This window comes from Symphodus melops (genome assembly GCF_947650265.1).
Source record: "Symphodus melops genome assembly, contig: scaffold_442, whole genome shotgun sequence".
NCBI lineage: Eukaryota > Metazoa > Chordata > Actinopteri > Labriformes > Labridae > Symphodus > Symphodus melops.
Genome location: NW_027636603.1, coordinates 2583 through 16926, shown reverse-complemented (window position 1 = coordinate 16926; position 14344 = coordinate 2583). Strand labels below are relative to the sequence as shown.

General features: G+C 40.3%; 2 protein-coding genes across 2 annotated transcripts; both read right to left on the bottom strand.

The window, feature by feature from the left end:
* Window positions 1-96: 96 nt before the first annotated feature.
* rpp14 (ribonuclease P/MRP 14 subunit) lies at window positions 97-1603 on the bottom strand. Its single transcript, XM_079373079.1, has 4 exons — window positions 1514-1603; window positions 469-620; window positions 297-381; window positions 97-195 (listed from the first exon to the last, which is right to left on the bottom strand). Exons 2-4 carry the CDS (start codon window positions 558-560, stop codon window positions 115-117), a joined length of 258 nt encoding a protein of 85 aa, XP_079229205.1. The 5' UTR covers window positions 561-620; window positions 1514-1603; the 3' UTR covers window positions 97-114.
* Window positions 1604-2406: 803 nt separating this feature from the next.
* On the bottom strand, window positions 2407-12138 carry LOC306819307 (monoacylglycerol lipase abhd6-B-like). The gene is made up of 9 exons (XM_079373080.1): window positions 12054-12138; window positions 9044-9160; window positions 6788-6947; window positions 5188-5301; window positions 4802-4934; window positions 4540-4697; window positions 4384-4438; window positions 4021-4121; window positions 2407-3109 (listed from the first exon to the last, which is right to left on the bottom strand). The coding sequence occupies exons 2-9, from the start codon at window positions 9145-9147 to the stop codon at window positions 2930-2932; spliced, it is 1005 nt and encodes a 334-aa protein (XP_079229206.1). The 5' UTR covers window positions 9148-9160; window positions 12054-12138; the 3' UTR covers window positions 2407-2929.
* Between the last annotated feature and the right edge of the window lie 2206 nt (window positions 12139-14344).

The window sequence follows — 14344 nt, the reverse complement described above, 5'->3', positions numbered from 1 at the left end:
AAAACACACACACACACACACACACACACACACACACCACACACACACACACACACACACACACATTAAAATGACTGTAATAGTGTTAGGGGATTAAATGTGTTCAAGCAGTTCTTACTTGCTGGTGACACGAAGAAAAGCTGTGAGCGTGTCCTCATCGTACTTCAGCAGGTCAAAGGTCAAAGCAGCTCCCACCTGAAGATTCAAAAAAAAAAAAGACTTCATCCTGGTCTTTCTGTACCTGCCACCTGTCGTCAAGGGGGTCGTGCTCAGACCAAAGGGATGATGGATCTCACCTCCCCATGGAGACTCTTCAGACCGCTGATGATGAACTGCTTCAGGTCGACGGCGCTCAGCTTCGTGGATTCATCTTCCAGCACGCTAAGCACACGGAAACAACATGTCTGGCGAGCGTGCAGGTAAATATTAGATCACAGTTTGTTCCAGCAGCACGTGGACGTGACTTACAGGCAGACTTTCAGGTAGTGGTGCGGCGCAGCGTTTTTCAGCACGACCCGTTGGAAAATCGAAGTGTCGCCCTTCTCGTCTTCACGTCTCATTCTTTTAAAGCGTCAGAGACTTCAGGTGGGACGCAGCAAAGATGATTCACTGACTTCACACTGACAACAGACGACAAACAAACTCAATTTAAAAACTGCTTCTATTTTATTTATCACCTATTTTATTTATTCTACTTCTATTACTATTTAACACCGTCTTTGTAACATCACGTCAAGAGAAACCGCCACATAAAGAGCTAAATATAAAATACTTATAAAACCTGTGAGGACCATCAGAAGGAAAATTAAACACACGAAAGGCATCAACTGTTTTAACATCATATAAGACATGTGCACACTTAAATAACTTTTTATATGTTTGTATTTATTTAACCTTTCATCTTTTAAAGGTTTTACTGTATTTACGTTTCTTACAGCATCGTTTGGACGTGTTGACGTCATGACCTCGCAGATCAGTCATCAAATATCCTTAAATGAGCCTTAAATCATTATCTGTGCAGCTTTCACACATTTATGATGTAAATCAGAAAAAATAAAAGCGCAATGCTGTTAAATTTAATATTTAAGAAATAGTATCTTTGTCTTAATTGTCATCTGTAGTTATTCACATTTTTTAATGTTAATTTCCCATCATGATATAAACAATGATTTAAGTTCTTCCAGCTCTTAACAGGTATTTAATATTTATAAAGATGAATTAAAACAGCTAAAAGGAGCTCAAGTTAAATCTGATTATTTGCAGACACAGTAAATTATTTGGCATTATGTTGATTAACAGTTCAACCTTTACTCATGTTAAAGTCAAAAACAAACATGTCTGCTGCAGCTGAAGCTAAACGAGCTAACAGGAGGTCAAACTGGAGATAAATTAATCATTTAAAAAGTTAACAGTAACTCTTAACTGAAACTCAGCTCGCTAAACAGAGTCCGTGCACTTCTGCTCAGTTTGGTTTCGGTGGTGTTAAAAGAGAGGAAAGGTTTGTTTGACTCACTGCGCAGCATTTAGCTACAGAACTGACAGCGTGCTCTCTGTAAACTTTGAACCGCTGCGCATGCGCTGTCGTCCGCACACGCAGTACAAAGATGTGTACATTTTTTAAGATGCATCACTCCGTCATAACGTCGAAAATAAAAGATCCCAAAAGACGTATAAAAATAAAAAGAGGCGGATTTGGGCCTGACGTGAGAAATAAATAATGAGAAAATGAGGATTGTTTTCATCGTGCTCTTCAAGAATGAAGTCGAACATTTCGGGAATTAATTTTAGTCCTAACATTGTGACTCATTTCTGAAGCGTAAAATAAAAATAAATCTTCCTCTTACCAAAAATAATTTCTTATGTCAGACTAGCATAAATTCTCTTTCCAACTCCCTCAAAGATACAAGCAAATTCAGGAATATTAAACATTTGAAGAAAGAAATTATTATTATTATATAATTATTTAAATTAAGAAATTAATGAAAGTACAGTAAGCTACATAGTTTTAAATTTGAACCTAACTCATCTAATAATTTTTAAGCATGAGGAAGGTTTCCAATAATTTTAGATGACCAATTAATTTATATTTTCTTTTAGCAACACTTGAAAACATATATCATTTTAAGTAATTATGTCATAGTAATCAAGAAATAAGATTTTATTGTAGATGTTTTTACACTTCATGCAGTGACTTTGCCTTCAGTACCCATAGACTGTTATCCAGTCTGTTTGGGTACCACACAGCACAAAAGTCATCCTATTTTGACTGAGGAGTGGAACATCTCGGAAAAAAAGATCTACTATTTCTTACATGACGATTGTTTGTTTCTGTCGCCCCCCAGCGGTATGGGTGGGTACTACCACAACATATTGTATACACAAATCAGAGCCAAAGTTTCCAATCAATCATGTGAGCAAATTTTAAATATTTATTTCTGAGTTCTGGTGCTGGAATCATGGAATAACCTTACACATGTTAAATAAATCCTAATGTCATTTTAGGAAGTCAAATGTATAATCAGTTTACAGCAGCACAATACAAACACCACATTATGATGAAGTTAATTAAATTAAAAATCAAAATAATGTTCTGAAAAAACAATGTGCTCAGGTTGGAATGTTTTCATAAAACATTAGCATCTAAAAAAAGTGTGTGTGTGTGTGTAAGTGTGTGTGTGTGTGTGTTTGAGTGACTGTAAAAAGCTGCAGGAATATTTGACAGTCGGCTCCACACTATGTCTTCACTCCAGTTTTTACAGAATATCTTGCTGGCGTAAAAAAACTCTCGTATCAAACTATCAAACAGAACGATTCACAATCGGCTTCATTTTCTTCATCATTCTCCTCGTCATCGTCATCACAACCTTCATCATCGCCGCCTCGTCCTTCGTGAGCTCAGTCATCCACATTACAGTTTTAAATCTTTGCTTCAAGACACTTTCTTTGTGTTTTCATCGTCGACGTAATCTGCAGACAGGAAGTTCATGATAAGACTGGCGGCCTTCCGGGGTCTCTCCAACGCCACGGAGTGACCGCAGCTTTCTAAAATCTCCACCTGACAGCGCGGCACCGCATCCTGCAGCACCGACGCCCCCGACACGTCCACCACCTGAAGGAGGAGAGAGAGAGAGAGAGAGAGAGAGCCTCATCAGCAGCTCGGAAAACTTCTGGAGTTTAGAGACCGCAGTTAAATCTCCAGTTTGTAACATTAATGCTGCTCGCACGTCACGTCACGTTTGGCGCCCTCCTCAAACAAAGCGGTCCGCCATTCTTCTAATATCAACAAACGTGACAAAGACCAAAATACATGAACATTAAAAGCAGAAATATTAGTTTAATACTGGAATCTGTTTTGAGTGTTTTTGGGGGAAGAAATGAGAAGATACACATGTCTCTGTAAATCAATCTTTTAAAGAATGAATGAATGAATTAAATGTAAAAATATGAATGAATTAAATGTAAAAATATGAATGAATTAAATGTAAAAATATGAATGAATTAAATGTAAAAATATGAATGAATTAAATGTAAAAATATGAATGAATTAAATGTAAAAATATGAATGAATTAATTAATTAAATGTAAAAATATGAATGAATTAAGTGTAAAAATATGAATGAATTAAATGTAAAAATATGAATGAATTAAATGTAAAAATATGAATGAATTAAATGTAAAAATATGAATGAATTAATTAATTAAATGTAAAAATATGAATGAATTAAGTGTAAAAATATGAATGAATTAAATGTAAAAATATGAATGAATTAAATGTAAAAATATGAATGAATTAATTAATTAAATGTAAAAATATGAATGAATTAAGTGTAAAAATATGAATGAATTAAATGTAAAAATATGAATGAATTAAATGTAAAAATATGAATGAATTAAATGTAAAAATATGAATGAATTAAGTGTAAAAATATACTTCACAAGTAAAGACTCAAGCTCTGAAAAAGTCGTGAAACTTTGCTTTAATTCTGTGTTTGGTGCTTAAACCAGGTCCCTCATGTTTACCTGATCCTCTTTCCCCCAGATGACCTGCATCGGCGTTTTGATGAGATGCAAGTTTTCCTGCAGTGAGTGACGAGACTTCTCCCCGACGATCTCCATGAACACTGAACACCGAGAAGAACGCACAAGAAAACTGAACGCTGGTGATCGATCAGATCAAAACAGGAGCGCACGAAGCGAGCGCGTCTGACCTCAGCAGATACATCTCATTTCTTGACAAACATTACAAGATACAAAAAATGACGTTTATGATGAGTAAAATAAAAACTTAAAATGAGAAGTCCCTTCTAATAAATCATTTTAAGACACTGTGGCAGATTTAGAAAACAGGATCAGAGATTCGAAGATGTGAACGATCATACCGACCTTCTTTATAGAAGTCGTTGTTCGGGATCCTGTTTTGAAGAAGACCCCGCAGGACCTGACAACACACACACACACACACACACACACACACACACAATATAAGGTTAGATATAAGAGAAAGGGGAGCAGAGCGGTGTTTCTTGTTGTTCTGCTGACCGGTCGGGGGAGGTTGATGGGGGTGAAGCAGCAGAGTCTCAGCATGTCATCGAGCTCCTCAGGAGTCGAGGGGATGAGAGGGATCGACTCCTCCTGCTGACTGTTCTCCAGCTCTCTCAGGCGGCTGATGAACCGAGTCTCTTTGGGATAAACCAAACCTGCAGCACACACACACACACACACACACACGGGGGGAGGAGGATCCGTTACTCTGCTTCAGGTTTCAAACATCACGGAAGATCAGATGTCGACCTCGGTTTACCTGCCGGGCAGATCAAGGTGACGCTGCACAGGTGAGCGGGGTGAAGAGCAGCGTAGACCCCGGCGACGTTCCCTCCCATCGACGTCCCGACCAGATGGAAAGGTGTTTTATCCAGACCGATGCTCTGCACAAACTGCTCAAAGGGGGACAAAAGACATCACGTCTTAGTGCTTTAAACGCTTCGGGTTCATCGTCTCCCACAAAAGAAGCGGTCGCCAAATACAAATATTCTGCAGAACCTGCCAATCTTACTTTGCCTTAAAAGCTGCTGACAGAGCGGGTCATCTTTATGAAGTTCCCACTAATTAATAAAACACTTTGGTGTCCTCAAACTAAAGAAAAACTCTACAAGCAGCTTTGGTGCCTGAGCTCACTGAAGATGTTACCTGGTGGATTCGGCCGACCTGGCCCTGGATGCTATAGTCCTCCGAGCCGGTCCGACTCGTCCCCTCATGACCCGGCATGTCCACACACACCACATGCTGGTTTTGGGGGAAATACTGGAGAGAAAAACAAACGAAACCTCTGAAATGCAAAATTCACTTGACAGCCGACACATCAGAGTTTGTTCAAATGTAAAATAAAAAGCGTTCAGACAAAAACTGTTCTTGAGCTTGAAGCATGAAGGAAACCGGCTGTGTTGAAGCTTCTCTGACAACAATGCAGCAGCCAGTATGTCCTCCTTCTAACTTTAGATTCTGCTCCTGAATGCTCTGGATCTGATTGGACCAGAGAAGGTAGGCGGGGCTTTGAAGGCCGTTTTGGGCGCCCCTGGGTTTGCCAGATATGAGAGCAGTTATCAGGCCAACAGGTGTTGCAGCGATGGAAGCGGGCAGTGGAACTGCTTCAGATAGAAGTGATTGTACCCGAGCTAAAAAGCCTCTGCATGTTTCTAATAAGCTCCAGCAGCAGAAAGCTGCTCAAACTAGGATCAATGTTGGAGATGAAACATGGAGAGAGGTTAGAACGCAGAAAGCTTTACAGACCCATGCAGAGCTGGCTAAACACTGAAGCTACAGTGTCCACCACATGCAGAGCTGGCTAAACACTGAAGCTACAGTGTCCACCGCATGCAGAACTGGCTAAACACTGAAGCTACAGTGTCCACCACATGCAGAGCTGGCTAAACACTGAAGCTACAGTGTCCACCACATGCAGAGCTGGCTAAACACTGAAGCTACAGTGTCCACCGCATGCAGAACTGGCTAAACACTGAAGCTACAGTGTCCACCACATGCAGAGCTGGCTAAACACTGAAGCTACAGTGGCCACCACATGCAGAACTGGCTAAACACTGAAGCTACAGTGGCCACCACATGCAGAACTGGCTAAACACTGAAGCTACAGTGTCCACCACATGCAGAGCTGGCTAAACACTGAAGCTACAGTGGCCACCACATGCAGAACTGGCTAAACACTGAAGCTACAGTGGCCACCACATGCAGAACTGGCTAAACACTGAAGCTACAGTGTCCACCACATGCAGAGCTGGCTAAACACTGAAGCTACAGTGGCCACCACATGCAGAACTGGCTAAACACTGAAGCTACAGTGGCCACCACATGCAGAGCTGGCTAAACACTGAAGATACAGTGTCCACCACATGCAGAGCTGGCTAAACACTGAAGCTACAGTGTCCACCACATGCAGAGCTGGCTAAACACTGAAGCTACAGTGTCCACAACATGCAGAGCTGGCTAAACACTGAAGCTACAGTGTCCACCACATGCAGAGCTGGCTAAACACTGAAGCTACAGTGTCCACCACATGCAGAGCTGTGTGAGCGTCCACTCTAGAGGGGGGGGGGCAGCTCTATTTGATGTTTGAATTTAGACTGCAATACCCATTTTAAACACTAGGTGTCAGATTACATGTTCATTCTTTAAGCCATGAAATGTCTTTCCACTCTTTCTTCTTTTTTCAGTTTCATGTGTTCAAAGTGTGCAGACGGACAAACAGGTGTCCGTTCCTGTTGGACTGCGTTACCTTGATGACAGGCAGCCACATGTCCTTGGTGGCTGAGAAGCCGTGCAGCAGTAGCAGGGGTGGCGTGGCGCCCCCTGGCTTCCCTCTGCTGAAATAACAGAAGCGATAACTCCCGCTGTGAGAGTATCGGACCACCAGCCCGAGTCTCTGACGCCAGTACCTGCAGAGGACGGCAGCGGGATCACTACAAATTACCAACTGAATTCGTCTGTCATTGCAAAATGTTTTCATGCATTACAAAGCAAAGAAAAATCCAGTTAGCGTACGTTCCTACAAGTGAGAGCATGACCGAGATCAGCTGCTTATTGTTTGACTCCTACATCAGGTTTTACTTGAAGCTGATTGTTTGTGTTGTACGTTGGTTTTAAAGCTCCTCTCAGATTGTGTTTTTTGCGGCCCTTGTGGACAAAGTGGGGCCTTTTTCTTTGGTTTACCGTCTTACACTTGAATGCTAGCATGTAAATATCCCCCCGATGTGCCGCCCCAGTACAGCTTGCACTGATGGATCACGTAGAGGAAGTTGTTACGCACAAAGAAAGAAGACAGACAGGAAGTGGATCACGAAGTTTCATTATTTATCAGGAGGGGAGAAAACAAAATCTTGCAACAGATTTCACAGCGATGAATCTGAACGTCTTTGAGACTGAGTGATGGAAACACACGCACTCACATAACCCTCCACAGAACACGGAGATAAATGACATGTTCCTTTCCTGCGAGCAGATATTTCTCAACAATATTCCAACAGAAGTTATCTTTGAAATTTTTTTATATCCATGTCAGACAGGCTGCTCGGACTCACAGAGTACCAGTTGTGCCCCCCCATAAAGAGCTAATGAGAGTCTGCTCATGAAGACAATGTGCTTCTTTAATACTTCTCCATTTTTAAATTTACTGTGTTTTGCAATTTTATCTTGTTTCATGCATCAAGCCGTCGAAAAATGCGCTGTTATATGACTCTGACTCAGCATTATGTGAGTGTGTATATGTGTGTGTGTGTGTGTGTGTGTGTGTGTGCCCAGCAGGATTGTGAGGTCAGTGCTTGTAAAACAGCGTTTATAATCTGCGGAGCGGCCAACATGGACTTTTTCTTTGCAGCTTAGACAAAGTCCGGCAGTCAAGGTCACAAGTGTGTAAGTCTTTACGGAGCGCGGATAAATGACCCTCTGTTACAAAACCGTTCGTATTTGTATAATTCAAAATGTTCCATTCAAACATGTTTATGCCAAGACAATGGATTAAATAGTAAAGTCAAAACAAATATGTGTCACTCTGCAGTCTGCAGGGTTGGTGTTTCATCTTTAGTTAAGGGGGTTAAAGGGTTAAAGGGTTTCTTTCTGGAGATAATAAATCGGCTCATTAAATTTATTAAAATCTGACCAATCTTTATAAAGTTTATTTGCTTGAAACCAGAGCGTCAGACCACATTTCAAAAGAAATGAAAGGTTTTCTTAGGGTATGTTTTGATGTTTTAATATGTTTTATCTCTGGACTTTTAGACTGATACACTAAAAATAATAAATGAATAAATAAAATGAATAATACTTTTAGTGCTGTGTTTTATTTCAGAATGAAACAAGCCTGTTCTACAGAAAGCAACAATCATCTGTTGGAGTTGATCAGAAATAACAATAACATGGTGATTAACACAAAAGTTATTGGTAACCTTATAATGGGGTTGTGAAAGGAAAACACCTGCTGAAGCAACCTGTGACCTCTGGAGGTCATGACACAGGAAATAGAAAGTATAAATAACCAATGTGATCAGTTTGTTGTTTGTTTTTATCTTTCTGTTATTTGACTTCTATAATGATTTTACAGTCTTTTGACTCCTCAAAGTACTTTTACATGACATGTCACATTCAACCTTTCACACACTGACTGATAGCAGAGACTGCTGCGGGCACAACTCTTAATCAGTGACAAGACTGAACGGGCAAAATCCTCAAGACTGACTTTCAGTCATATTGAATGTTGGACATTTTTCAGGGTCCTTAGAAACAACTCTCTTCAGCATATCCTGATTGTTATCTTTTATTTCCTCTAAATAGGATAATAATTAACAAAATGCACATCATGCTGCACCGGATAAGTATTGAAACTCATGATTCAGATTATTTAAACAGGTAAATATATAAAAATATTCAACCAGGAGGACAGAGACATATCAATATGCATTCTCCTTCCTGTCCAACTCTGAGAAAAATTCCCAGAACTTGTTGTTTTGTGTGTGAGTATGGATATATGTCTTATTACCAGTTGTAGGCCTTTAACAGCGCTCCCGGCCAGAACAGGAAGGAGGTGATGAAGGCGAGGACGGGGACAACCAGAACACCTCCTGACAGCATTAGCAGCTCCATGGCTGCACACTCCCTTTAAAAGATAAAACACACCGAACAGACACTCACTTCATCGTCTTTCTGCTTAATGTTTGAACTGTGACCTAATGTGTCATCTGGACCGCTGCTGCTGACATCAGATCAGGGAGGAGCTACAAACCCAATGAAGGTTATTATTTTTCTACTAACATTACCCAAAGTTTAAATGTGACGCTCAGATAAAATAATGATGTTAACTGTTCCCTCAGTTAGACTTGATAACCTTAAAAGAGTATTACAACATTTTCTGTTATACAATAATGATACGATACCAAAACAGGATGTAATGATAGAATACAGATGATCTTTTGACATTAAGATACGACAGGTGTTGTGTTACGTTCGTGTTACACTTTGCTGTTTTACACTACACTGCTTTACATTATGCTGTAACGTTAGGTGGCGTTGCATTATGTGACAATGCGTTACATTGCATTAGCTATGTTGCATTACGTGACGTTGCGTTACGTGACGTTGCGTTACGTGACGTTGCGTTACGTGACGTTGCGTTACGTGACGTTGCGTTACGTGACGTTGCGTTACGTGACGTTACGTGACGTTGCGTTACGTGACGTTGCGTTACGTGACGTTGCGTTACGTGACGTTGCGTTACGTGACATTGCGTTACATTGCATTAGCTATGTTGCGTTACGTGACGTTGCGTTACGTGACGTTGTGTTACGTGACATTGCGTTACGTGACGTTGCGTTACGTGACGTTGCGTTACGTGACGTTGCGTTACGTGACATTGCGTTACGTTGCATTAGCTACGTTGTGTTACGTGACATTGCGCTACGTGACGTTGTGTTACGTGACGTTGCGTGACGTTGCGTTACGTGACGTTGCGTTACGTGACGTTGCGTTACGTGACGTTGCGTTACGTGACGTTGCGTTACGTGACATTGCGTTACATTGCATTAGCTATGTTGCGTTACGTGACGTTGTGTTACGTGACATTGCGTTACGTGACGTTGCGTTACGTGACGTTGCGTTACGTGACGTTGCGTTACGTGACATTGCGTTACGTTGCATTAGCTACGTTGTGTTACGTGACATTGCGCTACGTGACGTTGTGTTACGTGACGTTGCGTGACGTTGCGTTACGTGACGTTGCGTTACGTGACGTTGCGTTACGTTGCATTACATGTTGCGTTACTTGACATTGCGTTATGTTGTGTTACATTGCATTACGCTACGTTGCTTTATATTGTGTTACATTACGCTGTGTTATGTTATGCTGTTACATTAGCTACGTTGCGTTACGTGACATTGCGTTGTGTTTTGTTACATTACGCTGTGTTATGTTATGCTGTTACGTTGAGTTACATTACAATGAGTTCCTTAAGTTTCATAGTGTTACATTATGTTTCTACACATTACAAAGCTTTGTGTGTCTTAAGTTACGTTGCGTAACATAACGGTATGTAACCATATTTTATGGTATAAAAAGTAACAGTATGTAAGGTCCAATGTGACGTGTACTAACGTTAGTTTGCAGCCTAGCTTAGCACAAAGACTTGTTTAATGTAACTTTAATGCTTAATTATAAAACAGTCGGCAGGTTTTGTCTGTCCAAAAGAGAAAAAAATGGCGTAATAGCCCTCTGCAGGCTTTTCTGACTTCCTGTTACACTTCTAAAAGGGCCATTTCAAACTTTAGACATGGACATGGTTAGCCAACATAGAGCGCTTGCTTAACTCTAAAAATAGCACTAAAGAGGGTTTTTTGTTCGGAGGAAAGTTGACCTTTTCTCTCCTTTTGCTGCCTCATGTCCCTTCAAACATGATGTCACCGAATCACTGCACACCAGTCCAACATAAATGATATTCATGATACAGCATAAGATGATCCGTTTAGTTAAGTAATGTAAGTTTCTTTTTAAACAAAGTTTGTATAACTTTGTGGTTTTCTTTTTACATGTAGCACACCCGATGCATTTCTTTGATTATCTTTGTTTAACTAATTTTAGATAAATAATTTGTTCTTCTATAAAATGTAAAAACGGTCAGTTTCTCTATGTTAAAAATTTCCACACACTGTAATACAACAATAATAGTTCAATATAAACACATGTCAAATTACATCATGTGAACATGAGTCATTAAGATCATGAGTTGTAAACATTTCTGCTGACTTTCAGACATAAATGTAAAACTCTGCTGACATAAACTAAATTAACTCTTAATGCACAATGGTGTACTTCAGAATAACACCCTTTATAAGAGGTTTACAGGCTAATTATTGATGCAACAACATGCTTTAATATCTTAATGTAACAGCAGGTTTATATGGATCATGTTTTAATTATTTATGTACATCTAAATATCACTTTACAACCTGCAGTGCTGCAGCTTTTAAATCCTCCCCCGAATAATAAAACACATTATTTATTGTTTAACTTGAATATTTTCAATCTCCATCTGAAGGTGATTATTAAATTCAGCTGTCAGACAAAGTGTAACTGAGCAGATCAGATTAAAGTACAAATATTGAAAGATTACAGATGATTACAGGAGGACACAATGAGTAAAACAGGAAGTTAAACTGGCAGGTAAATGGACTTTAAGTTGGGATGTGCTTGTTACATAAAACAACAAAGTGAGAGGTCAGAAGTAGCCTGGAGGAAGGTAGGAGGACCTGTGGGGGAAAGATGCAGCTTCTCTTTTTCTCTTACATTAAAGGTTCATGTTAGTGGAGGTTTAATAAGAGAAGTGACACATCAGGAAATTATCAAACAACGGTTCAGACACGTGTTATTTGGTTCTGACTTCCTTTAACGTGCAGAAGAAAACCTCTTAAAGGACACTGAAGGTTACAGTGAATAAGGACAAGCAGGTGCTGAAGAGACACATTAATGTTCATGAAGCTGCGCAGTGTGATGTCCTACCTGTCCGGCTCCTCTTCGATCTGTCACATAAAGCTGCCTTCCTCCTCCTCCTCTTCCTCCTCCTCTTTCACCCAAATTACACAACAGCCTTTCATCCTCACTTAAAGGGAAAGTACAATCAGAAGACCGGGCTGCGTTCACGGACTGTTGGATTTGTCATAAATATCGTATGTGTGTCAAAGTTCAACCAATGTGCAGCTCCTCCACATGAGGGCGCCACCTCCTCATTTCAATTTGCGGAATCTCCAGAAGTTCAGGTTATGTAGAAACATCTGCAAATCAAGAAAGAAATAGATAACCTATTAAAAAATTTAAAAATAAAAGACATTAAGGCTTCGTAAACAAATATCTGCACCAGAAGGTTTCCATATACAAGAAGTATGTTTTGGTTTTGTAGTGTAAATTAGAATTAAATCACAATAAGTTCAAAATTTAAAATCAGGTTTTTATCAAAACAGGAAGTTCTTCTTTCTACACTGAGATTAAGAATTTAACAGAAACTGTTTAAAGATGCAAAATAGAGGAAAATCAAATTTTTATTTATTGAGATTAACTGTTAAAATCAAGCAATCTTTTGCAGTTTTAAAAATTATCATTTCAATCCATCCATCATGTTAGCCGCTTTTTCCGTGTGGGGTCACAGGGAGGCTGGAGCTGATCCCAGCTCTCATTGGACGAGAGGCGGGGAACACCCTGTTCACCAGTCAATCACAGAGCTGACATGTAAAGACAAACAAACAGTCACCAGGTAACCTAACAAGCTTGTCTTTGGACTGAGTACCTGGAGAGAACCCACGCACGCACGGATTCGAACCAGGAACCTCCTCGCAGTGAACAGCGCTAAACAGTGCAGCAACATAACCGCCGACAGCAGAGGTGTCCAAACTTTTTTTCTTGCGGGAGAAAATTGTGGCGTTAGAATGGCTCACGGGCCACAGGGTTTTTTTTGTTTGTTTTTTAAATATTGGAAGGAACTTTTTGTATTTTGACCTCTTCAAAAAATAATGTAAATACACAAATAACTAACTGCAGTGGGAAACTGTTGTGTTCTAATTTTTTGGAAAGAATAGTCGGGCTTTTATAGGTCTCCCTCGCTAACATGAAAAAGGAAAAAAAGAACGAAATATGACATCTGATGAGGCCTGGGGCCAAAATCTTCTGATTCTTCGATTTGAAGTCAAGGGTCACAAACAATCCACTCAAGGGCCACAAATGGCCCCCGGGCCGCACTTTGGACACCCCTGGCCTACAGCCTAGTTGAATCATGCATTTGTAATCAATTGCATTCTGAGTTATAAAGGTTTTAGATTTACTCACTTTAACTGTATATTAATTAAATGTTTCGTATGATTTATATTTTTAAAAACGTATTTCTACTCCCTGTTTGCTGAACCCAGCTGGACTGATGAAGGATTACACTTCGGCCTGTTCATCTTAAAGCGTCTGTGCACACAGCTAAAGGAAGTGATGACTCAGCCTTACGATCCCTCCTTGAACGCCCCCCTGATCTTGCTGTATGCTATTAAAGGCAATAAAGCTCTCCAATCCAAACACATTTATCTCCATTTGGTACTAAAAATACCTTTTCTGGATTTTCTTTCATGGTTCAGGAAGCGGCTGTCAGACGATCAGTGAGGTGATGTAACTGCATGAGAACGCTCGTCTACAACACCACAGGAATACCTCACATTCCTGCAGGGAGTAGGTCAGCACACACACACACACACACACACACACACACGTGAAAGTGTTTGATCCTTGTTGTAAAACTAATTCCCACTTGTTGCTATCAGATTCAACTTTAAAGCTGTGAAACGTTTTTTCTCCAGCTGCATCCAAATTCCATCCTATTGTTTTGAACAAACCTTTTGCAGTTTGAAGTCACTCACAGTTTCTCGGCTTCATAAACATCCTCTCTTACATTTCATGTTTCAAGCTTATAATGGTCATATGGGATAAAAAACACATTTCTCCAAAGTTCCTCTAACATGTGTCTCTAGTCTGTCTACAAACCCCCCAATGATGAGAGAAGTCCACCCTCTCCGTCTTCTGCCTGCTCCACTTTTCAGAAAATGTGTGCTCAAACAGGCCGTTTGGAGATGTTCCCTTCATGACATCACAAAGGGCAGTAGCCCCTCCCCCAGGTGGGTGACACTCCCACAGCTAGGTGTTTGTTCTGCTTTCTCACCGTAAACAAATGGACATGGAGCGAGAAAGCTCGAGACACAGGTTTAACCTAAATCAGGAGGACGATGCATCTCGTACACGGGCCGTGCACACTGACCGCTAGGC